General features: G+C 39.4%; 1 protein-coding gene across 2 annotated transcripts in view; it reads right to left on the bottom strand.

Moving 5' to 3' along the window:
* Myo3a (myosin IIIA) overlaps nucleotides 1–27,928 on the bottom strand; it is a 189,231-nt gene that overhangs the window by 46,713 nt on the left and 114,590 nt on the right. For both annotated transcript variants that reach the window (XM_041641611.1, XM_041641610.1), the window contains exons 17-23: nucleotides 25,604–25,814; nucleotides 22,889–23,033; nucleotides 7,580–7,733; nucleotides 6,086–6,174; nucleotides 3,595–3,724; nucleotides 1,687–1,766; nucleotides 1,268–1,345 (exon numbers count right to left, since the gene is read on the bottom strand). In XM_041641611.1, the coding sequence (XP_041497545.1) occupies nucleotides 1,268–1,345; nucleotides 1,687–1,766; nucleotides 3,595–3,724; nucleotides 6,086–6,174; nucleotides 7,580–7,733; nucleotides 22,889–23,033; nucleotides 25,604–25,814 (887 nt within the window). The remainder of the gene's footprint in view (nucleotides 1–1,267; nucleotides 1,346–1,686; nucleotides 1,767–3,594; nucleotides 3,725–6,085; nucleotides 6,175–7,579; nucleotides 7,734–22,888; nucleotides 23,034–25,603; nucleotides 25,815–27,928) is intronic.

Here is a 27,928-nt window from a genome sequence, read left to right as displayed (position 1 = left end):
TCTTGTCAGCAGAAGGAAAAATAGCTTGAGAACATGCTACATACCGCGTGCAATCAATCCTCTGTTAATCTTTGCTTCAACCTGAATTACAAGGAGTCCATGACCTGATCAGATTCAAACAGTGTTTGATGCTCTCACCTGAGTACAAGAATCCTGTGGACAACTCACTTAAAAAAGTCAACTAATCTAGCTGTAAGTAGGTTTAGTGATTCGCCAATGCGGCCTTGATGGTATAAAGGGACAGAGCAGCCATGGGCACGGGTCTTAAGCATGCAAGTGTAGCAGGCAATACTCAAGTAGGATTTGATACAGTGGCTACTATGAACTTGGGCTTCGAGGACATGTAACACAAGTATTCAGACAATTTAAAAAATGGTTTGTGGTTCCATTAGAGAAATGCATAAATGCATTGGACAACCAATAGCAAATTTAATATGGTTGCATCTACGTCTTCTGTATTAAGTGCTACTGTTAGTAACTGCCAAGTTTCAGGTGGCATTTTCTCCATTGTCCTGGCTGGCTGATTGGGAGGAGGTCAGTGAAAACTGGAGCTGAACTGAGAAGTGCTTCCTTTATTCTTCCTCCCACATTGTCCAAAGAAAGGTCACCTTGCTCCTAGGCCCTGGTGTGTGCCATGCCTCTCTGCTGAGGCTCCTCCTCGTCCCAGTCCTATAATGGGCTCGATCCTCCTGCTGAAGGTTATCAGCTTGTGTTTGTGCAAGGAAATATGGGCTGGAGGTCCACGTTCAACCATGACCTGCCTTGTTCCTTCCTAAAACCTCGCAGGGACATTGAACTAATATGTCTTTCTTTTCTTTTCTTTTCTTTTCTTTTCCTTTCTTTCTTTCTTTCTTTCTTTCTTTCTCCCATTCTAGTGGGAATGTCAAATGCTTTACAGACTTTCTTGTTTTCTTTAGAGACAGAGCCTCACTATGTGGTTATGGCCATCCAGGAATTTGCTGCGTAGACCAGACTGGCCTTGAACTTAACAGAGATCTTCCAGCCTTTGTCTACCAAGCTGGGATTAAAGAAAAGTGTCACTTTGTGCAGTTTATATATATTTTTTATCAAGTTATAGAATTCAATTGTGATTTTCATGGAGTAAGATACCAAAATAAGCAATCTACAGATGAAACTATATATTAGCACATCTGTACCAATGCATCTAATGGGTGTAATAACTTTTCTCAGTTACCACTTTTTATATGTAACTAATTTAGGATGGGCATTGTCCTTAAATACAACATATCATAATTGAACATCTTACTCTAAAATACGATGCGACCGTTTGAGTTTTCATGTTGGTGGTTTCACAGGCATGGCGTGTGATGTCTCTAGTTTCACCCTAAGGAGACCAAAGAAGACAGTAAGGCCTTGCCATGTTCTTCACACTGTAATCTACAAGGAGCACTGGGCATTTTCCATCAGTTTCCCTTCGTCTAGGTGTTCAAAGGCACAAAGCCACAAAATGTTACCGAGATTCTACTTTAAGGATGGTTGTGCTAGCTGCATTGTCTGTGTTGACTGGTCTTGTGCAGAACATGAATGTTTCTGACCCTGGCCACACATATATTTTTATTTAGAAATAGAATAGAATTTAAAGATTGAAAAGAATTAGAAATATACAAGAACGTCATGATGTTTGAGATGCTGTCAGTAAAGCAAACATAAGAATAATAGTCTTACCTTGGTCAGATTTGTGGCTTTCTCTGAATTCCTCATCTGATAGTTTATTATATTTTTAGCTTTAGAAAGTGGCAGGTTACCTATGGGGATGCAGGTAAAATTAATTTATCTGTTAGAACCTTTAGTGACTGCACAATTTTTCCTTTTATTTAAACTATTCTGAGTATATTAGGACTCAGAGGCTTGGTTACCTATTTATTGAAACAAGAATAAAGAATATTATATGAAGAATTATAATAAATCTTTTTTTTTCTGTGTAGCCCTGGGTGTCCTGGAACTTGCTCTGTAGACCAGGCTGGCCTCAAACTCAGAGATCCACCTGCCTCTGTCTCTTGAGTGCTGGGATTAAAGGTGTGCGCCACCTCTGAAAGGTTATAATAAATCTTTTTTTTGTTTTTGTTTTGTCTTCTCTTTCTCTGTTCTCTCTTTTCCTTCCTCCTGCTCCTCTTCCTCTCTCTCTTTTTCATTGTCTTTGAGAGGAGCTTGCTATGCAGTCCAGGATGACCTCACACTCACGGCAATCCTCCTGCTTCAGTCTCCTGAATTCCAAGAGTGCAGACAAGTGCCACCACACTCAGCTACCACACATTCCAAACTCAGAAAGAGAAGAAAAAGCCAACCATCTATATGGCAAAGCAGGCCAGGCAGAGGTGAGTGACAGGTTTCCTCTCAATTTTAGAAGATGTGGGCAGACGGTGACGAGGGAGCAGTTCACTTTGCATCTCTGTATCAGCTTGAGGTGGGCTTCACAGTGAGCCCTCACACCTCATGAAGTGCTTTTAGCAAGTCAAGTGTGGATGATCTTAGCATTCAAATGTGTGGTTTATACATTCATGGCAGTGAAACAGGTAAGGGTGAAACAGCCACAAAGACTTGGCTTTGAATCACAGCTATTATCCTTAGTTGGGCTGCTGTTGGTCATAGCCTGTAGTTTGGATACTTAAATAAGGCTCACTTTAAAGTGTTTTAATAAAATTACATACAAAGAGTTCAGAACCAGAATTTTATATGTATGTATAAGGATGTCAAAGTAAGTCAAGGGAGGGAGGATAATGTTTTAAACAAATTGTGTTTGAGTAACCAGAGAAGGGTTATGGGGATGGAAGGAGAGATCACAGAGTTGTGAGGGACATAATGTGTGTGATTAACAGGCTCACTATTAGTTACAGGGATGCATATATGGGGTTTTTACATATGTAAAAACCAAATTTTATTTGACTAAATATTTCATTTATACATCAATAATAAAACCATTAAAAAGTTTTCATAATCAGCGGCTGGAGAGTTGACTCAGAAGTTAAAAGCACTACTTGCACCTCTAGGGGTCCTGAGTTCAGTTTCCACCAACCACATGGTGGCTCACAACCATCTTTAGTGGGATCTGATGCCCTCTTCTGGCATAAAGTTGTACATGCAGATAGAGTACCCCACATAAAATAAAAAAAAATCTTTAAAAAAGCTTGCAGAACAATTTATAAGTACAATATAAAGAGCCCAAATATTATATCCCCTCTAATTAATGAATGTGAGGACACATAAGGAGTCTGGAGTGAGGAGAGAGATAACACGAATTTAATCAGCAGAGAGCTCAGGACCACCAGGGACAGTCTACTCCCTGCCCACTCCTGACAAGAGCAGCTTTCTCTTGAGGAGAGTGGACTCTTCTCAGGAACAGCCGGGACACTTCCGTGTTCTTGGTGAGAGTCTCAAATACTTTCTTTATAAGATCCTCACTTCTTTAAATTAATTTCTGTGCCTTCCTCAGATTAGGAATAAATGATAATCCAGTAAATCAAAAATAAAAAAAACACACAAAAAAAATCAGGGACTACGGTCACAAAAAAATCACAGAGATAGAAACTACTGTATGAGGCTTAGAGGAACCTTTTCAAAAGTCAGCTGCCTTACCTGTTTTGGTCAGAGGATGGTTGACAAGTTGTCGAATTACACTATTTTCTGATGACCTCAGAAGCAACACAATATCAGTTGGGAGTGTGTCTCTGTTTTTTGCTAAGAACCCACTAGCACTATAGAGGACCTGTGGATACAGGTGTCACAGTGATTATTACAACCCACACCATCACTGCCACCCTCGAGACTTAACGAGCTCTCAGCCTGTACTGAGCAACAGCCACACAAGACTGTGCGTGCAATTCCTTACATTTGGTCAGGAAAGCTGTACATTTCCTTCATTGGGAGAACGGGAAGCATGGAAGAACCATCCCCATTTCTCTGAGAACTGGTCCAGCTCTCCTGACTTCAGTATGATAGTCTCCTAACTTGGAGACTGAACGCTGTAGGGGTGTGTGTTTCTGGAACTTCTAACTAATTTTAAGGCTTTAAAAATATGAACATATCCCAAAGATTTCTGATGAATAATAAAATGTGCTGTTATGGATTGAATCATGTTCCTCCAGAACTTATGTTAAGAGACCATGTGAAGACTGGGTCATGTGACATCTGTCTACCAGCCAGAGAGGCTTCATTAGATGACAACTCTGCTCAGGGCACCGTGGTCTCAACATTTCACATTCTAGAACAACAACAATAAACATCTTTTGTTAGATCATTCAGCCTGAGGTACTCTCTTTTCATGAATTAAATAACATGCTTATTAAAAACAGCAGGATAAAATGGCCATAGGCAACTCTTAATTGGTAACCAAAGCAGCCTTTATTTGCTAAGTCAAATGCTAAGAATCATGAAAGGTTATAACGAAAATAATATATACATAATATGTATATATATTATATCAATTGAAATTGTATATTGGGCTGGAAAGATGGCTCAGTGGTTAAGAGCACTGTCTGCCCTTCCAAAGGTCCTGAATTCAGTTCTCAGCAACCACATGGTGGCTCACAACCATCTGTAAAGATCTGGTGCCCTCTTCTGGCCTGCAGACATACACACAGACAGAATACTGTATACATAAATGGTGTAGGAGGTTCTTCGGTCTGTGAATTGCTTTCATTGGTTGAATAAAGAAACTGCCTTGGCCTTTTGATAGGGCAGGAACTTAGGTAGGCGGAGTAGACAGAACAGAATGCCGGGAGGAAGAAGGACAGACAGGCAGACGCCACGAAGCTCTTGTCTGACACTGATGCTGGTTAGAATCTTTCCTGGTAAGCCATGACCTAGTGGTGATACACAGATTTAATAGAAATGGATTAATCAAGATGTAAGAGTTAGCCAATAAGAGGCTACAGATAATGGGCCAGGCAGTGATTTAAATGAATACAGTTTCTGTGTGATTATTTCAGGGGTTAAGCTAGCCAGATGGGATGGAACAAAGGGGCCCCGCCCTCCCTACAAAACATAATAAATAAATAGATTAAAAATTATATATATATATATATGTGTGTGTGTGTGTGTGTGTGTGCTTTGCTTGCATGTATGTCCATGCACCATATATGTGCAGTACCTACCAAGGCCAGAAGAGGGCATTAGACCCTCTGGAAATGAAGTTAGAGTCAAAGCTAGCTGTGATGTGAGTGCTGGGAACCAAATCCCCTGATTCTCCGCAAGAGCAGCCAGTTTTCTGATCCACTGAGCCATCTCTCCAGCCCCTCAGCTTAGGGGGATATATTGTTAATGACAAAGGTCATTGGGACATTCTCTGGCCTCTGGACAAATATATAGGGCTTCTCAATTAATTTAATTTTCAATAATTTTCTCATTTTATACATTATTTCTTGATTTTAATCTTCATATCTCAACAATTATGGCAGAGTTCTGAGGGGATGGCCCATTACTATCCATGGAAGGGAGAGTTTCCTTGGGTTTAAGACAGCATATCTGAGGTTGGACAGGTGTACAGTTGTGTTTCAACCATGTATTAACACTTTTTTAAATTTAAGACCATCCATTAGTTTGCTCCACACATCTGGGGCAGCTCTGCTAGCTGACTATTTCTCTTAGTACTCTCTCTTTCATTTGGAGCAGGGAGGGGTATTGGCTGAAAAAGTGGGGGTGAGAAGAGGGAGGGGGAGAGAAAGAGGGAGATGCAGGGAGATGGAGGGAAGAAGAGGAGATGAAAGGAAAGGAGAGAGACTGAGGGAAAGTGAGAAAAAAGAAAGAGAAGAGAGAGAGGAGAGAGGGGAGAGAGAGAGAGAGAGAGAGAGAGAGAGAGAGAGAGAGAGAGGAGAGAGAATGGGAAGACGAGAGGGAGCGACTGCCCCAAGGTACTCTTTAAAAAAGTAAAATACAGATATACAGATGGCCAATGCCAACTGGTTTTTGTAGTCAGACTGGATGACAGGAAGACAGGCAAACAGAAGAACCAGGACCAGATGGAGGAGGTAAGGGCCATTGCAGCTATCTCCTAACAGACTAAATCAGTTCTACTATGTTTTATTGACAGAAGGCTGAAGAGTGAGTCACAATTCCCATGAGTTCTTACTTTTCCCGCATAGTGGTGAATGCCAAAACTAAGTTCCAATCTTTTGGGTCTCCAGAAGTACTGTGATTTCAGGTTATCTTCAAATTTTTCTGTAGAAGAAAATGGAGATCCTCAAGTAAAATTGATGGTCCGAAGTTATTTTTTCCCATACAATGCATGGTGAGCAGAGATATTTTAATACAGTGAAGTCACAATCAAGTGTGTATCACTGCATCTTACTTCAGAGCAGGTCTTGAATGTAATAGTGGGTCAGAATCACCTGGGGAGCACTGTGACAGTGTGGGCTATTGGCTCACCCTGTGAGTGCAGTATCACTTGGCAGGACCAGGGAGGGAGCCAAGAATTTGCCAACTCCTGGTATTGCTCATGCTGTGGTGTGATGGTCATAATGTGAGGCCAGGCTCTAACCCTAAAGCCCTGATGGTGTGGCTTTCCTATCTATTTGGTTACACGAGAAGCTCAATGGGTTCATACAGGCAGTCATTTTAAAACATCAAGCACCTGCTCTCAACTTATTTTCCCTATGACGATAAGGTTTTCTGTCTGGTGTCCAGGGGACAAAACAACTCATGTCAGGAGAAAGCAATACCATGTTTATCAAAAGAAAATGAGGAAGAAAAAAATGAACCCACATTTTCTTTAAGTGCTTACATGCATTTTATGAACAGGAAACGACTTTTTCACTTACTTAACAACTCAAAACCCTCTTTCCCCCCTATTTTATGTTGGACCTTCTCATTTTAACCACTTTCTTTCTGAGGTAGGCTCTCAGGTATTCCTTGCTATGTAGCCAGTGGGTACAGTTTTAAGGTTGTGAGGTTTGCTTCCTAGAGCCCTCATAGAAGCTCACAGGGTTCATGGTTGTAATCACAGGGAGCACAGGTGGGGACAGATGGGCCCAGAGACTTGCTAGTCAGCCAGGAGAGCTGGAACTGTGAGCTTCGGGTTCAGTGAGAGACCCTGTCTCACAAACTCAGGCACACAGTGGTAGAGGAACGCATCTGAAGTGGACCTCTGGAATCAACATGTCTGTATGAGTAGGCACTTTTGACATGCACTTCTACACATAAATAAATAAGTAAAAATATGTATATATACATATATCTGTATATTGTTCACATTACTGATTTTTTTCTTTCTGTTCACTATTTCCTTTTACATTCTAGAGCTGTCCTTGTTCTGCCCCAGTTTCTGACTTAGGGTAGATAACTTTTATGGCGATTTATAGTCCAAGATTTCACATTTGAGATTCTACCATGACGGAAGCAGAAACCCAATCTCCAATCTTGTTTAATTCATCACTATTAATTTTACCATACTATAAACACTCACTGGTTTAGGCATAAGTTCAAAGATCACTTCCGGAAAACCAGGCACCGCAGGCTTTGTGGCAGCTGCTTTGTTGCAAATCATTTCAAACAACTAAAACTCAGTGCCTGGGAAAGCCCCGTGCCTTAGGAAATCCACAGTCACCCAGGTATAAAACAAGCTCACCTATGAGAGTCTGGTCAGTGGCCTTGGGAAACCTACTTTCCTCGTCAAGCAGGGACAATAAGCCCATTGGCTTCTGTAGGAACATGTCTAGGAGGGGCCAGTTGTCTTCGTATTCAATAACTCTAGCATCCACATCTTCATTTAGGTATTCATTCTACAAAAGGTTATGAGCCAAACAGAAAAAAAATCACTTAAAAATGAATAATGTATAGGTGGATAGTAATTACCCTGGTTTCCATTTTACATATATTAGAATAAATTGCTATCTGCGACATCGCCTTAAACAGAGTGTATCATTTTGTTTCTTTCTTCGCAGAACTGCTTGCTTATTAAAATCAGCACTGATTATAATCAGGAGATTGGTAAAAGGACTTTGCCAGTCTCTCAGAATTTCAGATGTCTGTGCTGTTAAGGGAAAGTGGTTACCGGAAACGGCTGTGTCCCAGAACTTGCCAGCATGACTAAAGCAGATCCTTGGTTATGCTTTTCCTATTGTCTCTCTCAAGAGCACTCACGTACGGTTCAGTGGTGGCTTCAGAGGCTGACCCTGCTAGTGGAGTGGATAGCATAGGACATGGAAACCATCTACAGCCTCAGCATCACAACACCGAGGCATAATTCTAGGCTCAGCTAGAATTTTCTATCTGAATTTTCTGACTCTTTGAAAAGTTCCTTTCTCATCTATCAAACCAACTCACAATATGGTCCACTCATAATTGTTTGTATCATACAATGTATGAAATAACCAGACATAGCCACTGGCAATGACGGCAGAAGCATGGTGTGGTGCTTCGAATGTTCTCAGTCCAACATGTATTTTAAATAAGACAAAACATAAGTCCCAAAGAATCATAAAGCTAAAAATTAGTTTATCTAGCATTAAAAATAAAAACAATTTCTTGAAGTTTCACAGCTCTGACTTTTGAAAGTAACCTTGGGAGAAGTCTGCCAACCTAGAGTTATTTTACTGTTAGTCACATTACGCTGACAGCATATAATAAATCACAGTTGCAAAGTTCAAAAGAATTTCGTATGTTTTATATAGAAAGTCCACGAGGTTAAGGTCTCAACTGATGCAACTGTCATTTCTTTCTCTTGTCGGTGTCAAAATCCATTGCATGCTTTTGTGGCAGGTCACACAGTGCAGGAAGAAACAATGGCTTCTTCAAGTACCCTTGTTATTATGAACTCCAGATAAACCATAGAGAAAAACTTCTACAATTGCAATCAGGGCTTATAAATGGCTTGTAGTAAAACAAACACACCCAAAACCACACACTACATCTTATAGGAAGGATTATGGCAGAATGCCCAGTTATCTTTAAGCCTATGTGGACATATGACCCATCATCCTTAGTTCTTGGGTCATGTAAAGGAGATAGTGAGAAGAGCTGTACCCGGTACTAAGCTGAACTGTGGAGAATATGCACTAGGCTCTGCTCTCACTGTTGGAATTTAGAAGGCTGGGAAGTGCACTCTAAGCTTCAGGGACCATCACGGAAGAGGGGAAGGAAAGATTGGAAGTGGTCATGGTGGATGGAGGGAAACAGTGTCTTCTGGACAGGACAGGACAGGACCACTGCACTCAGAACTCAGAGCACCTAATTCAAGATTCAGCAAAACCACTTTTGGGAATATACCCCAATAATGCTTAATCATACCACAAGGACACGTGCTCAACTATGTTCATAGCAGCATTATTTGTCATAGCCAGAACCTGGAATCAACCTATATACCCCTCTACAGAACACTGGATAAAGAAAATGTGGTACATTTACACAATAGAGTACTACACAGCAGAAAAAAAAATAACACTTTGAAATTTGCAGGCAAATGGATGGATCTAGGAAACATCATACTGAGTGAGATAACCCAGGCCCAGAGAGATAAATATCATATGTATTCACTCATGAGTGGCCTTTACAGTAAAGTAAAGAAAATCATTCTACAATTCATAATCCCAGAGACCTAGATGACTAAGAGGTCTCTAAGGGAGATAAGAATGAATCTAATCTACATGGGAAGTAGAAAAAAACAAGATCTCCTGAGTAAATTGGGAGAGTGGGGATTATGGGAAAGGGTTGATGGGGAGGGGGGAGGAGGAGAGGGGAGCAGAAAACATATATAGCTCAATAAAAACAATAAATAAAAGAAAAAAGAAAAATATAAAATTTTTTAAAAAATGGAAGTTGAAAGTCATTTAACTACATATTAACAAAGCAAAGGAAACCAGAAAGTTTGAAGGTTCTTCAAGTTGTGTTCTTCATTGCATTTTGAGTGTGTTTGGTCAAGAAAACCCACATGAGGTGCATCTTGGAGGCCACAGCCCCAACAAGCTGAAATGCTTAGTGCTAAAAGCATCATCTCCTCCCTGAGGGAGGTTTATGATAATGCCACTGATCCCTCAGATTCAAGCAGTAGCATGGGAGAATTTGTCATATCCTGATGGAGCCACAGACTTCCACAGGCTTCTTAGGCAGGCACAAATGTAAGCATCGCTTCCTCAACACAGGTCAGTAACATGGGAAAGGCCATCTGTTCTCATTGTGGGCTCACCTCATCTGAGACACCATCCCCCAATCTCCAAGACTAATTTAGCAAATTTCTTTCTCCAACTGGTCCCTCTTTGTACACCCTATTATACTTGGGATTATTTTATAGCATTCCTAGTATTTATATTTATCGTTTTTCATGTCTCTCAATTGTAATAAAAATTCTATGAAAACAGAAGCTTTCTACTGTTTACCTCTGTATCTAGAAAGAATCTTACATAGTAAACATTACATGCACCCCACACTAGCTTCATTCACATGTTCAGGCCCTAGCATCTAATGCATTTAGGGACAGGACTTTAAGGAGGTACTTTGTAAATGAGGTCCATAAAGGTGGGTCCCTACTCTAGTGTAGCGGCTCTACTTCTAAGCAAAGTAAGAAACATCTTGATTCCCATACACAGAAGACACATGGACATGACAGACATGCTGACTCTGGAGAGAGGCCTTGGGAGAAATCAACTCCATCAATGCTTTTATCTCAGACCTTCAGCCTCTAGAACAAAGAGAGAATGAATTTCTGTTGGTTAAACAAATTTCCTTAAAGTCCATAGCATTTTATTACAACAGCCAACTAGCACACCAAGCTTTCTGGATTTTTTTTTTTTTTTGCCTGTACAGGTTATTTGAAAAATCAGTTTTCCACAAGGGACAGATCATGCTGTGGAATAAAAGAAAACTCATACATTGCTGGTGGAAGTGCAAGCTTATAAATCACTATGAATATCAGTGTAATAGTTCTTCAGGAAGATAGGAATCTATCTATTTCAAAACCAGCTATACAATTCTTGGGCATATACCCAAAGGATGCTTCATCCTACCACAGAGACAGTTGTTCAGCCATGTTCACTGCTGCTCTGTTTGTAATAGTCAGAAATTGGAAACAATCTAGATGTTCCTCAACAAAGAATGGAGAAAGAAGTGGTACATTCAATACATGACGCAGTATTATTTGACCATTAAAAATAACATCATGAAATTAGCAGGCAAATGGATGAAACTAGAAAAAAATCATTGTGAATGAGGTATTTTAAACACAGAAAGACAAATATGGTATGCATTTGTGTATATATATTGATTTTAGTTGTTAAGTCAATGAATGATAACCAAGCTACTATACACAGAACCACAGATGGTAGGTATAGAGCAATGGACTAGAGGGAACAGATACAAATAGAATAGAATTTTGGGGATATATGGGGGATGGAATAGGAGGATCACGTGGGGATGGGAAGGGGAAAGTGGTACTGGGAAAGAATGGGGGAGAGACAGCTAAAATTAAGGCCATTGGAGGGGTATTCTGGAAACCTAATATGGTTAAAGCCTCCTAAAATATATGCACATATGAAGGTGATCTAAATGAAATGGCCAAATAATCAGGAAGACAGAGATTTAACAAGGTCCTATTGCTGAAGGCAACATCGATGCAGCTCATTGAACATGAAGGTGTGGAACTGTTGCCTACATAGAGCCTTCACCCCATGTCCTAGTGTCTCCATGCAGGAAGGCACTCTGCACACCATCAAAAGAGAAATGTAAACATCAAGCCATCCACAAACCCTTCATCTACAATGGTGAACTACCTGAAAGATATGCTAGGGTAACGGTGGCTCAAAGCTTGTGGGAATAACCAGCCAATAACTGATCTGACCTAAGGTCCACTAAAAAAGATGGAAACCATGCTTGACACAGCTTTGCCCAGAGACCTAGGGCAAAGTCAAATAATGCCATTCAAAAAAATAAAGAAAATGTAGAGATAAAATGACTCCTAATGATATAAATGACTCCTAATGTCAGAAACATGTTACATTTATCATAAGAAATAAGTGTTTTCACATACCACTATTCCAACAACTGTTTGCTCATATTATGCTGTAATTTCCTAGACAGACGATCTAGCAAGTAGACCCAGCTGGCACGCTGCCCCAATGCCTTGCCTAGCATTGGCTGAAGCTGTCAGTAACTGCTCACAGGAGCACACCCAGGAACTGAAAATAGAATGTCTGGGGTGCTGATAGCCAACAAACTGGGTACGGCCTGCACAGAGATTATCAGATGGGCAAAGATGCCTGGTTATGCATTGGTGAGGCTTGGACCCAGATCGTGGGGTATTAAAGACAAACATTCTACCATCGTCCCCAGCCTACCTGAAAACGGGCAGATCTGATAAACATGTACTTAAAGCTGCAGGCTACAAGATCAGCATATAAAACCAGGAGCTGTTCTATATAGCAACACTGGCCAAGAAAGAAAAATGCACTGACAAGAGATTCAGAAAAGTTGAAATAACCTAGGAATAAACCTACCAAAGAAGGTGAGAGACTTCTGCAATAAAATCTTTAAGCCACTGGAAATAATAGGTAGAAGAAGACACTAGACAAAGAAAGTCCTCTAAAGTTTATAGGCTGGGCAAAATCAATAATGTAAAATTGGCTGCATTGCCAAAATCTATCTGGAGATTCAATGAAAAAACTATCAAAATTCTAGTGACATTCTTCACAGAATAGTAAAAATATAAAAAAATTATGTAGAAATACAAAAAATAGTTAAAGCGAATTCAAGCAGGAAAAACAAAACCAACCAAACAAAACAACAAAAAACAAACCTGGATTTAGGAAGAAATAAAGAAAGAAATAAAAGTCTTCCTTGAATTCAATGAAAATAAAGAAACAACATACTCCAACTTATGGGACACTATGAAAGCAGTCCTAAGAGGAAAGTTCATCGCACTAAGTGCCCACTTAAAGAAAACAGAGAAAGCACATATTGGAGACTTAACAGCCTACCTGAAAGCTGTAGTAATAAGGGCGGCGGGGCTGCGTCCCCAGCACCCCAGCTGCCTGGCTAGCTTATGCCTGAAATAACAACACAAAACTATATTCATTTAATCACTGCTTGGTCCATTTCTATCTAGCCTCTTCTAGGCTAATTCTCACATATTAATTTAGCCCATTTCTAATCATCTGTGTAGCGCCCCTAGGTGCGCTTACCGGGAAGATTCTAGCCTATGTCCATCCTGGGTCGGAGCTTCATCGCGTGCGTCTGCCTGGGAGCTGGGAGCGTGGCATCTCTCTGAGGTGTCTGCTCCCGAGAGGAGAGCTGTGGAGTCTGAGCTCATTTCCTCTTCCTCCCAGCGTTCTGTTCTGTTTACTCCTCCCACCTATCTTCTAACCAATGAGGGCCAAGCAGTTTCTTTTTATTTAACCAATGACCCTCCTCCATCATTTCCCCTTTTTCGGTTTAAACAAAACAAAACAAAAAAAAAAAAAAAGAGAGAGAGAAACCAATGACCTTCCTCCATCAGAAAGCTCTTGAAAAAAAAGAAGCAGACTCACCTAGGAGGAGTAGGAGACTGGAAATAATCAAACTGAGGGCTGAAATCAACAAAATAGAAATACAGAAATCTATCCAAAGAATCAATGAAACAAAAAGCTGGTTCCTGGAGAAAATCAACAAGATTGATAAACCCCTATCCAAACTAATCAAACGGCAGAGAGAGAATACGCAAATTAATAAGATCAGAAATGAAAAGGGGGACATAACCACAGACACAGAGGAAATACAGAGAATCATCAGATCTTACTACAAAAGCCTGTATAACACACAACTGGAAAATGTAAAAGAAATGGACACTTTTTTAGATAAATACCATATACAAAAGTTAAACCAGGACCAGGTGAACAATCTAAATAGACCTGTTCGTCGCAAAGAATTAGAAGCTATTATCAAAAACCTCCCTACCAAAAAAAGCCCAGGACCAGATGGTTTCAATGTGGAATTCTATCAGAACTTCCAAGAAGACCTAATACCTATACTCCTTAATGTATTCCACAATATAGAAACAGAAGGGTCATCACCAATTTCCTTTTATGAAGCTACAGTTACTCTGATACCAAAACCACACAAAGACTCAACCAGGAAAGAGAATTACAGGCCAATCTCACTCATGAACATCAACGCAAAAATCCTCAACAAAATACTGGCAAACCGAATCCAAGAACACATCCGAAAAATTATCCATTATGATCAAGTAGGCTTCATTCCAGAGATGCAGGGCTGGTTCAACATAAGAAAATCTATCCATGTAATCCAGCATATAAATAAACTGAAAGAAAGAAAGCATATGATCATTTCATTAGATGCTGAAAAAGCATTTGACAAAATTCAACATCCATTTATGATAAAAGTATTGGAGAGATAGGGATACAAGGGTCATACCTAAATATAATAAAAGCTATATACAGCAAGCCAACAGCTAACATCAAATTAAATGGAGAGAAACTCAAAGCCATCCCATTAAATCAGGAACAAGACAAGGCTGTCCACTTTCTCCATACCTCTTCAATATAGTGCTTGAAGTTCTAGCAATAGCAATAAGACAACATAATGGGATCAAGGGGATTCGAATTGGAAAGGAATAAGTTAAACTTTCGTTATTTGCAGATGATATGATAGTGTACGTAAGCGACCCCCAAAACTCCACTAAAGAACTCTTACAGCTGATAAACAGCTTTAGTAATGTGGCAGGATACAAGATCAACTCCAAAAAATCAGTCGCCCTCTTATACACAAAGGATATGGAAGCAGAGAGGAAAATCAGAGAAGCTTCACCTTTCATGATAGCCACAAACAGCATAAAATATCTTGGGGTAAATCTAACCAAGGAAGTGAAAGATCTATTTGACAAGAACTTTAAGGCATTGAAGAAAGAAATTGAAGAGGATACCAGAAAATGGATGGACCTCCCTTGCTCTTGGATTGGGAGGATCAACATAGTAAAAATGGCAATTCTACCAAAGGCAATTTATAGATTCAATGCAATCCCCATCAAGATCCCATCAAAATTCTTCACAGATCTGGAGAAGACAATAATCAACTTTATATGGAAAAACAAAAAAACCAGGATAGCCAAAACAATCCTATACAATAAAGGATCTTCTGGAGGCATTACCATCCCTGACTTCAAACTCTATTACAGAGCTAGAGTAATGAAAACAGTGTGGTACTGGCATAAAAACAGAGAAGTTGACCAATGGAATCGTATAGAAGACCCGGATTTTAACCCACAAACCTATGAACACCTCATTTTTGATAAAGGAGCTAAAAGTATACAATGGAAGAAAAAAAGCATCATCAACAAATGGTGCTGGCACAACTGGATGTCAACCTGTAGAAGAATGAAAATAGACCCATATCTATCACCATGCACAAAACTCAAGTCCAAATGGATTAAAGACCTCAATATCAGCCCGAACACACTGAACCTGATAGAAGAGAAATTGGGAAGTACCCTACAACAGATGGGCACAGGAGATCGCTTCCTATGTATAACCCCAGCAGCACAGACATTAAGGGCAACATTGAATAAATGGGACCTACTAAAACTGAGAACCTTCTGTAAAGCAAAGGACACTGTCACTAAGACAAAAAGGCAACCTACTGTCTGGGAGAAGATCTTCACCAAACCCGCAACAGACAGAGGTCTGATCTCCAAAATATATAGAGAACTCAAGAAACTAGACTTTAAAATGCTAATTAACCCAATTAAAAAATGGGGCACTGATCTGAACAGAGAATTCTCAACAGAAGAAGTTCAAATGGCCAAAAGACACTTAAGGTCATGCTCAACTTCCTTAGCAATTAGGGAAATGCAAATCAAAACAACTTTGAGATATCATCTTACACCTGTCAGAATGGCTAAAGTCAAAAACACCAATGATAGCCTGTGCTGGAGAGGCTGTGGAGGAAGGGGTACCCTCATCCATTGCTGGTGGGAATGCAATCTTGTGCAACCACTGTGGAAATCAGTGTTTCGGTTTCTCAGGAAATTTGGGATCAACCTACCCCTGGACCAGCAATACCGCTCTTGGGAATATACCCAAGAGATGCCCTATCATATGACAAAAGCATTTGTTCAACTATGTTCATAGCAGTATTATTTGTAATAGCCATAACCTGGAAACAACCTAGATGTGCTTCAATGGAAGAATGGATGAAGAAAGTGTGGAATATATACACATTAGAGTACTACGCTGCGGTAAAAAGCAATGACTTCTTGAATTTTGCATGCAAATGGATGGAAATAGAAAACACTATCCTGAGTGAGGTATCCCAGACACAAAAAAGATGAACATGGGATGTACTCACTCATAATTGGTTTCTAGCCATAAATAAGGGTCACGGAGACTACAATTGGTGAACCTAAAGAAGCTAAGTAAGAAGGTGAACCCAAGGAAAAACATATAGTTATCCTCTTGGCTATGGGAAGTAGACAAAATTGCCGGGGAGAAAATTAGGATCTTGGGGGTGGGGTGGGATGGGGGTAAGGGGAGATGGGGAGAGAAAAGTTAGAAGGGAAGGAGGGGGGGAACTTGGGGAAACAGGAGGATTGGGATAAAGGAAGGTTGGACAGGGGAGCACGGAACCACAATTCTTAGTTAAGGGAGCCACTTTAGGGTTGGCAAGAGACTTGACCCTAGAGTGGTTCCCAGGAGCCCATGGCGATGTCCCCAGTTAGTCCCTTGGGCAGCTGAGGATAGGCAACCTGAAATGACCCTATGCTATAGCAATACTGACGAATACCTTGCATATCACCATAGAACCTTCATCTGGTGCTGGATGGAGATAGAGACAGAGACCCACACTGGAGCACTGGTCTGAGCTCCCAAGGTCCCAATGAGAAGTAGAAGGAGGGAGAAGATGAGCAAGGAAGTCAGGACCACGAGGGGTGCACCCACCCACGGAGACAAGGGGGCTGATCTAGTGGGAGCTTACCAAGGCCAGCTGGACTGTGACTGAAAAGCATGGGATAAAACCGGACTCTCTGAACATGGCGAACAATGAGGGCTGTTGAGAAGCCAAGGACAATGGCACGGGGTTTTGACCTTCCTTCATGTTCTGGCTTTGTGGGAGCTTTGCCAGTTTGGTTGTTCACCTTCCTAGACATGGACGGAGGTGGGCAGACCTTGGACTTTCCACAGGGCAGGGAGCCCTGTCTGCTCTATGGACTGGAGAGGGAGGGGGAGAGGAGTTTGGGGGAGGGAGAGAAGGGTGGGAAGAGGGGGAGAAGGGTGGGAGGAGGGGGACGGAAATGGGAGGCTGGGAGAAGGCAGATACTTTTTTTTCCTTTTCTCAAAAAAAAGAAAAACAAACAAACCACTGCTAAAAATAAAAAAATACCTGACTTCAAATTATACCTCAAAGCCACAGTGACAGGAAGCACAGCACAGACACAGAACAGCAACATATATTTATCCACAGAAGATACAGCAGACCCAGAAAGAAGCCCACACAAAACAGCCATATATATTTATCCACAGAAAATACAGCAGACCCAGAAAGAAATACACATAGCTATGCCCTCTTAGCTTCTGAGAAAGGGTTCAAATTACACACTGGAAATAAAATGGCTTATTCAACTGCTGGGGTGGATGAAAAGTGTAATTCACCTATAGAAGACTGAAATCAGATTCATATCTCATGTCCTGTGCAAAAAATCAATTCAAACGGATCAAAGGCCCTCATCTAAAACTTGGAACGTTGAAACTGCTAGAGTAAATTATAGGGAAAATACTTCAACATGCAGGATTCGGAAAATTTCCTGAAAAGTACTCCAATAGCATAGGAAATAATCCCCAAAACTGATAAATGAGATTACATGAAATTAAGGGGTGTCTGCAGAAGGAGCTATGAGCAGACACCATAGATGCTTCGCCAGCTTCAGCTCAGATGGGAAAGTAATATCCAGATCATAGAAAAAAGTTAATCTTCCAAAGCTTTAATTGCCAATCAATAAATGGGCTAACAAAGAAACAAGAAACACAAATGGCCACTCAACATTTTAAAAGGTGTTTAACACTAACAGCCACTAGGGAAATGCAAACTGAAAGCTACTTTGAGATTCCATTTGACCCTAGTCAAAATGGCTGTCATCAAGGTGAAAAAAAAAGACAAGAAATGTTGGTGAGGATGTGGGAAAGAGGGATCCATATGTGAATGCAAATGTCCAATTTTTTGTGGGAGTAGTTTCAAGACAGGGTTTTTCTGTGTAGCCTTGCCTGCCTTGGAATTTGCTCTGTAGACCAGGCTGGCCTTAGACTCAGAGATCGATCTACTACCTCTGGAGTGCTGGGATCAAAATGAGTGCCACTGCCACCGAGCTCTTAGTTTTCTTAGTCCTAGAAAGGGACTCCTGAGAGTGGAGAGAGGTTTTAGAGGAGGCACTTGTCATGAAAGTGGACAGAGGACTGACTACTTAGAGTCTGAGGTACAGTAAGGGAAAGGCAGGGGATGGGAGAGAGAAGGGGGTGGAGCATTAATAAAAACAAAGTTTGCATGAAAAAGTCATAATAAACTCATTGCTTTGTATGTTAATTAAAAACAAAATTACAGCAATCATATGGACCTATGCTAATTTTACATTTCACTGTAATTACCTTTATTAAAAACTTCAGAAGTATCTGGTGATAGTGGCTCATGCCTTTAATCCTAGCACCTGAGAGGCAGAGGCAGGTGGGTTTCTGAGTTTAAGGCCAGACTGGCTTACAGAGTGAGTTCCAGGATAACCAAGGCTACACAGAGAAAAACTGTCTTGAAAACTCAAAACCAAAACCCAAACGAACTAAACCAAAACACAAAAACATTGGAAGCTTAAAATGAAATCAGATGAGCAAAACAAGTACTAAAAATTCTCATATCACATTGAGGGTATTGCTCAGCTTCATCCAGGAAGGAAAAACAGACTATGTGGGAGGTATGGTTTTGGAAATGAAGGGCTGCTCTCCAGCCTTGACCCTCATACTCTAAACCTGGGAGGCCTGTGTGAGTCGGGGGAGAAAACAAGCTACTCCCATCAGGAGCTGCTGAGGGGCTTCATGATTTGGTTGGATATAAGCTTTTATACTCAGTGGGTAAAACGTGTAAAGTCTATTTGGATATCGTCTCAATCTCTAAACGTTGTTGGAGTATTTAAAAACCAAGATTTGTTCATCAGAGTCTCCTAAATGTGTAGACAGAAGTTTCTGTCCCCCTTGGTCCTGCATCTGTTCAGTCCCAAAGAAACACATAGAAGCTTATATTAATTATTAACTATTTGGACTCTTGCTCAGGCTTATTACTAACTATCTCTTACAACTTAAATTAACCCATAATTTTTATCTATGTTTGGCCATGTGGCTTGGTACCTTTTCTCAGTGAGGCATTATCATCTTTCTTCCTCTGCATCTGACTGGTGATTGCATCTCTGCCTTTCCTCTTCCCAGAATTCTTCAAGTCTGGTCGCCCTGTCTATACTTCCTGCCTGGCTACTGGCCAATCAGCATTTTATTAAACCAATATGAGTGACAAATCTTTAAAGTGTACACGAGCATTATCCTACAGTATTAAATGTATTTCACTGTCTTAATAATTAAATGAAATGCTTAGCTGGGTGTGGTGGCACACACCTTTAATCCCAGCATGTGAGAGGTAAAGGCAGGTGGATTTCTGTGAGTTTAAGGCCAGCCTGGTCTACAGAGCAAGTTCCAGGACAGCTAGAGGTACAAAGAGAAACTCTGTCTTAAAACCAAACAAACAGACAGACAAATAAAAAACCAAACCCAAACCAAGCAATCAACTAATCCAATAAAAGACTATAAAATGCTTTTTATTAATTGGAAAGTTAAAATAATACAAAAATTACCACCAATATGCACATAGTTTTAAGAAGGAAGAAATTATTGCATATAGAATAAGTCATTCTTCAGCAAAACAACTTTTAGTCTTTATAAAAGGTTTGTTTTGAATCACCCACACAGTTTTTAAGATCAGACTACTGATTTCTATCGCCTACACATTTTTTTACATCAGATAACTGATTTCTTTTACTTTACAATATTAAAAAGTTTGAAGTATAGGAATTACATATTGAGTACATTTTTGTTCTTCGTAAGTGCTACAAATTATGTGTTGAAACCTATGTTAGAAATGTACAACACTCTAGGTTGTGAAGAGCTAGAGACAAAGTTACCTATATTTCTTTACACAGGAGCAGATAGAACAGTGATTTTTAATTTATTGTTTCAATATGTACTTTAGATTTTTGCTTGCAAAACAGCTCAATTTTCAGCTCTAACCCACAGTGGCTTTTTAAATGTTATAGGTAATGGTTGATCTATGTGTAGAAACAAATATGAACACATCATGTTAAGAGTCAACTTCAGTCCAGTTAATGTGTTGCTTGAATGCATGAAGAAAGATCATCTAAAGTGTTGGGAGGTATACGTGAACACAGAGTAGGTTTTCAGTATTCTAAAACAATGGCTTGCTAGCACCATGTACCTGTACTGAGGAGTGTCCAGTGGTTCTTAGGAACGCTGGCATTTGTTCTGAGTCAAGCTGTAGTTGGTGTTCTTTCCTTCAATTTGAAATGTAAATGAGTAGGGAGGCTTCATTCATTGTGTGTGTTCTATATCACACTGAGCACACAACAGTATAAAAATTAAGTCAGAGGACAAAACCCACTCCAGTGGCAGCATGGAAAAGTTTTGACAATGGATACACATTTCTAACATGGCAAATGTGATCACACACCACTTAGACCGCCTAACACCCTTGGTTCTTGTTGAGTTCTTTCTCATATGAAAGAAAACCATAACACACACAAACACACACACACACACACACACACACACACACACACACACACACCACAAACAAAACCTGGGCTATTTCTTGTAGAAATTCAGATTGAGGGCTCTTGCAGGATAGTGGCTTCTCATTGAAAATCAGATAATGTCTTTGCTGCCCTAAGCTCTATCAACTGAGAGCCTTTTGGAAAATAAAAAAAAGCCAAGAGTGTGTCGATTACACAAGTGTCACAGGGAAGGCAAGGATGAGTGCTGAATCTGTAGGACTCTGATAGAATTGGGAAGGCCGTGTGCTCTTGGCTGAGCTCCTGAGAAGGATTTCAGCAGCACATTTTAACAAGATTATACAAGGCGTTCCTCGACTGACCATCCTTTGTTTCCAGGGAGGGGATATAGGTGACTAAAAACTGTTTCATGTTGCTGTTTTCAGATACTATTGACTTAAATGTTCCTAAAATCAATATATACACATATAAATTTGTTCTAGATCCAGGGAAGTATAAAAGCTCTAAATATTATGAAATACCATATGCTAAGAATCATCCAGGACAAACAAGAAAAACAGTGTTATCATAGACTAGATGAAAAACAAAAGAAAGGAATATGAGTTATGGATGCTCTGGATGGATGTTAAGAGATCCTTAGATATTTAATCAATGTTTACAGAGAAGTAGGTTAGGAAAAGAAAGCAACATGGCTGCCAGGGTGACAGCACAGGCCATTAATTTATCAGATGGATGATGCATCAGGATGCACTGTTCCCGTACAGTAAAGTCCAAAGACAAACAAGCTTTACTTATTTCAAACTTTGATGGGTTCTGTATTGAGGCATTAGAGCAAAATGACATTAATTTAACAAATATGTAAAATGTGTTATATGGCCAGTCCCTGAAAGCACTAAAAGAAGATGATCTTGGACATCGGAGTTTATGGCCAGGTGAAAAAGTCCATACCAAGAGTAAGGGTGGGCCATTTCATGTAGTAGGGAGACTGACACAGATGCTGTGCACTAAGAATATCAAGGTGTATGGTGGGGAGTGAGATGAAAGACATGCGGAGTATGCTTTTCTGGAGCTTGGTGGTGAGGGCAATAGAATGAAGGTCTTGGCCATAGACACAAGCAGAGTAAGAAAGGCTTTTAAGTCTTCTATTTGCTCTTGATTTTAAGGTGATTTAATAATGTATCTGGGCACTGGGAAGATTCCAATGGAGAGAGGTGGAGGGGGGGTCCAGGAGAGGGTTAGGAAGATCAAGACACTGAATATCCACCAGAATGGATAGACTATCCACTGAGTACCATTCAGATGGGTACAGCGGAGGGAGAACTAAACAAATGAAGATAGTGTCTTCAGTCTGTGTGCTTTTCTTGGACTAAAAAGTGCCAAGATGGAGATGTTTTCTTTTGTGACCACTACCTTCAGACTGCAATTTGGAAATGAAGTCAGTCTAAGTCTAAACTGTTTAAATAAAAGACTCATGTTCCTTCAGTTTACATATTTGAATTAAGACATCAGTGTAATCAGTCAACACACAGCAAAGTAACATAATTGGAAAGTGACAAATGACGTGAGGACTGATGGCAACTATGGCTCGTCTGGGTTTAATAAAAGTATGCCAAATGAAACTCAAGGAAGTCCCTGCTTTCTCTGTAGAAAAATATTATTGGAGCTGAGCCATAAATTGCACATTGTACCTGACAAAATTACTGCTTTGTGTCATTTGCACCAAATCCATTATCTTGGATTTTGTTGCCTGGATACTAGGATTCAAAATTTTAATGTACTGTAGATGAATACTGAAATTTCAAACAGAATTCCAGCAATGCAGTCTAAAAAATAAATAATTGTAGACAAAGAACATGTCTTTGTTTGCAACAGCTCAAAGTGGTTAAATTTTAAAGAAAAGTGCACTGGTCTTGAGTGAAGGATTTAGAACATCACCTGTCTAAGTCACATTAAATTCACACCATATTTTTTGTCTGCATTTTTACTACAGGCATGGAGAAAAGTAATATTTTCCTTGTCTTTGAATGTTGCAACATAAAATGTATGGTCCAGGTACTGTTTATATATCCTATGTAATTATGCACTAGCACACACATATGTATGTTTAGAATCTATACTTCAACTTACCTGCTCCCATGCAAACACGTGCTGATTAAAATAGTACTGAATCTGTTCATTTGCAATGTTAATGCACAGCTGCTCGAAGGAATTCTTTTTGAAATTTTCAAAGCCGAATATATCAAGAATGCCGATGCTTAGCTCCTCATCCCCACTGGAAGAATTAAAGAAGTGTTTGCTGAGTTATCGCTCATTTCCTTAGGAGGCAATGGGAAACAGAGCATCTTGGGATTCGCATTGGTGATTGAGTTAATTAAACAAGACTCTCCACAGAAAACAAAGATAATGGTTGTAAAATTAATTTTAATATGTGCATAGAACAGTATTTTCCTTACTAAAGAACCCACTCCCATGTTTTTATACACCTAAACAGAAGTCCTTCCATGGGTTTAAACACAGCCATAGCCCTGTGTGAGTCCAACATCATAGAACCTGGCTTTTACACAGCACTGCAAACACACAGACAACCAAAACTTTACCAGCAAAACAAAAATTCTTTTCAAATTTAAAATGTCTAACTACTAATGTCTTAATTATTCTCAAAGAACTGTTATTTATTTTTTTACTTATTCACTTACTCATATTTACATACAAAATCAAATGACAACCTAGAGAAAGAGACAAGCATGTATGGATTCATCTTGTAGTTAAATATTTTAATCCCCTTGTGGTGCCACACATCTGTATTTTCAGCACTGAGGACAGAGGCAGAAGACTTGACAGGTCAAGTTTGGGATGCACAGTGGTATCCTGCTTCAAAAAACAACACAAACCAACCCAAGGGGGAAAAACAAATAAGTGAATTTCAAAATACAATTAAATACTATTTTACACACAAATTATTTCAGATTTACATTTCTTTCTGCTATCATGTGTTGCTGGTTCTGTACACTAAAAATTAGATAATTGGTTGAAACTTTTGCTTCTCTCAGTAAATAGGTAGACTGATGTAATTTTTACGTGTACTTTAAAAATGAAACTACAAAAGGTTCCCTTTGGGTCTACCCATCAGTGTAAGCGATGCTCAGTGTTATGTGCTGAAGATGCGGTGCTGACAGCCAGAATCTGCACGTGCTCCCACACCTGGAGAGGATCTGTGTGTGCTCCCACACTAGGAGAGAATCTGCGTGTGCTCCCGCACTAGGAGAAAGTGATTGACTCAGAGCTCAGAGTGGACAGGGGATTCCCGTTACTTAAGCCCCATGGATTGTGGATGTCATGTATCTGTAATCCAATACTTAGGAGGCTGTGATAGGAGAATCTTGAATTCTAGGCCATTCTGGGGTGCACAGTAAGGCTGCCTCTAACAACCAGAAATCTTAGTGACTGACTTGACAGAACTAAACTAAACTATCACAACAGGTTTTGGATCAGTTTTTGGTTCAGTTTTTTTAAAAGACTAACCACAATCAAAATAACTCTTAAGTCTTGGCTAGTTATGGTTCATGTAAGAACAATTATTATTTAGCAGACATGCTACAATGTTTTTTTTTTTTGTACATCATCCTTCTAAGTACCATCTAGTGCTAAACATGTGGACAAGACCTAACAAAGTGATTATCTTGTTTACATAACGTGGAATATACAAATATAAAAACATTATTGGATGTTTCCAGTTTTTATAAGATGCTTAACATAATACAGATGCCACTAATGAGCAAAAGCCATTTTGATATTTAGTTATTCTGGGAAAACTGCATTAGGATCTGAGACTCAACTTAATAGGGACTGGGAGGTTCAGGGATGATTGTTGTGATGGTGACGTTCAGGGTGTTAAGACCATGGGGGCAAAAATGGGTAATCTAGATAATGTAGATATAAAATACAATGTAGGATGGATTTTAGTGGAAAATAATAAAAAGCTGCATATGTGAAAGGTGTAAAAGATGATCTTTTATACTTAGTATCTATGCATATGTCTATCTATCTATCATCTATCTATCTATCTATCTATCTATCTATCTATCTATCTATCCCCTACCCATCTATCTCTCCACTATACTTAGCTACGAATGAAGATAAGATCATCCAATGTAGACTTCCACCTTGCTTTTTCACATGAGCATTTTTAAAATTCCTATCATCTATGGCCGAAAGAAACTTCAGATAGAGTGTGAGAACTTTCATCTCTGCAGATCCAGTCAGTGGTGGCTGTGACTCGCTCTCTTCCTACTCTGAAGTTCTAGGAGAAGCACAGACACAGGTGTGGGAGCTTGTATCCAGGTCATAGTGACTATTATCTACCATGCTCATGTGCATTTCAGAGTCAAACTTCATTGGAAGCCATAGCACCTCTTCCTGCATGTTGCAGTGAGAGTTCAGTGAAAGGAAAGTTTTACTTGGTAGTCATGTTTTAATTTAAGTCCATGAAGCAAAAGCAAAGAACTGCTTGACTGACATTAGACAAGTGTAAAATGGCACACACTTCATTGTACACAGCCTAATTAAGAGAACATTTGACTTGATAATATGATGCATGTTTAAAATCTTTTTCTACATGATTAATAACATTGCTGCAGTTTTTGTTCCAGCAATCAAGATATTTCACAGTTACATGGAATGATAACGTGACGCTGCTACGAGGAGATGGAGCATATCTGTAGGAACACAATTTCGATAATTAAATTAAATAATCAGAAACATATTCAAAGGGACATGCACAAATCCAAAACAGACTTACCACCTAACATTTGCAGAAAACAGATGTATAAAACATTTATTTACCTTGGTGATGTGTCATGTTTCAGTAAACTGTTAATACAATTGACTATCCAGCTAAAGAGACGTCCATATAAAGTTTTAGACATGGCATCTCGCACATCAGTAGCTTTTTCTACTGTATTGGGTCGTATAATTGTTTCTCCTCTGGTGATCACACAGTGGGAGGTAAGAGCTTCCTGTAGCTCATCTGCTTGAATGCAAAGCAAAGATGCTGCTGCAAAACCAATACATTATTGTTAGGAAACAGTGAAAATGACTCTAATTTCAGAAAAGAGAAATGGCTGAATTCAACTGCAACACCTGACATTGCAAAAAGACATGACTGTTTCATGGCATCTGAATTCTACTGCAGAGCCTGACATTGTATAATACATGACTGTTTCATGGTATCGAAGCCACCATTCAGCATTAGTCTCCCTGCCTCTTCCTGATGGCTCTCTTCTTGCCTCCTCTAGCCAAAGTGTAATATGTAACACAACCAAACTGTCTGAACTAAGGAAACAGCTGCACAGGTGTGCAGCTACTCATGTGACATCAACTTTAATTTCACCAAATTGTGCGAAATATTTTAAAAGCACAATGAATAGGTTTGGTAGAATTTTGATATGATTATGTGATTATGCCTAGAATGTAAGAATGAACTAGAACACTACTTAGGTTTTGGAGTGAATCTGAATGACATTTCACAGCACATATCTGACAGAGCAGGAACCTGGCGTTTCCGTACTTCCTGTTAAGCTTTCTTTTTGGTACTAAATTTTCTTAACATGCAATACTCAAAAACATATTTAATATTAATAAATCCAAATATCATAGGAATTTGCAATTAACTCAGTAAGGAGAATTCATTTTTTGATAAACAAACATCTCTTTTCTTCTCACAGGGAGGGCTGAGCCCAGGGCTTTGTGCATGCGGGGCCAGCGCTCTACCACTGAGTCATCTACTCACATGTACAATGGGCATCTTTAGCCATGCCTCCTAAATGAAGAGAGTCTAAATCTCCAAATTTAAATGATTATGTTTAAAATTTTACCAACATTTTGAGTTTTCGCTTATACATCTGACAACTTAGATTTTGGTTTGCCAGTAAGATGCCTGACCTCTGTCTTTACCTATTTCTTCATGTTGAAGAAGCAAGAAGCCATATATGGTCCTCACAGAAATTTTACCTTCCAAGTTAACACGATTCATCTCTTTATTTATTTGCATGACTATTGCCATTATTCTGCAAAGCATTGTATCCTAATATTTTAAACATTTATCATTCTCAGTATGTTCTATAAATAGCTTAATTTGCAGAACAATATTTTTAGCATCTATATCAATATGCTAGTAAATTTAAAAATCGTTGAATGTTTAAGTTGTTTTCCTAAGTGCATAGTTGTGAAAAAATAGTAGCATCTCTTGAGCGTAAAAGAGCATAGAAATCCCACAACTGTTGCAAACTATGTAAACACACTGAAGCTCTTTGACACAGCTATTTAATTTCCCTCCAAATATTTGGCAGTTCTGTTCTTACTGGCCAAAGAATGACCAAGAAGATAAATGTAATTGTATATAGATGCCAGGCACTTTTCATTTCAAAGTAGACAATTTGAAAGGAAAAATTCTTCTATTTAATTTTTACTTGTAAAAATGAACACATGCCACGTAATGCATAAGTGAATAGATGCACTAAAATTTAAGAATTTTTTCTGGTATACGATGTTTGAAGAGGATTCAAGTCCCCTGCCTATCTCACAGTTAGCAGTTGGTCGTCCGCAATGCTGTCTCAATTGAATTGTAATGCCATTTTGGTCATTCTAGTTGGTTATTTTCCGAATGTTATCTCCCACTGGCCTGTATGTTGGCTTTCATCCAGATACTATTTATTCACCTGGCATAATTCATTTAGTGTCTGCTACATGCCAGGCATTTTACATGAGGCTATATTGTTAAGAACAATGCTTTGGACACAAAGTTTCTCGACACCTTTTCCAGAGGACAGGAAAGCCAACCAAAAAATTTAATTGGGAGGAAAGAGGAAAGAAAAGGAGGGAAAAGGATGGGAAATAAGATAGAGGTAGAAGAAAGAGGAAGAGAGGAAGATAAGACGGGGTGTTGATGGAGGACAGGGAGTGGATAGAGAGCCCATGGATATACTGGCTAAGTGGTTTCTGAATGAGCATAGAAGAGATCAATTCTTTATTCTACTAAATGATGGGGAGGTCACTTGGTTCAAACTAGAAGTGACCATGTCATGAGTGATTTCTTTTTATCAAAGATAAAAAAAAGTTACATTACTATCACTTCCCTTTTAATAAGCTACTATCTTGTGTGTCAATCAT

The sequence above is a fragment of the Microtus oregoni genome, unplaced genomic scaffold, assembly GCF_018167655.1.
Source record: "Microtus oregoni isolate MIOR12 unplaced genomic scaffold, Mior012 000070F_ref0000104, whole genome shotgun sequence".
Lineage (NCBI taxonomy): Eukaryota > Metazoa > Chordata > Mammalia > Rodentia > Cricetidae > Microtus > Microtus oregoni.
This window is presented reverse-complemented; position numbering and strand designations above follow the sequence as displayed.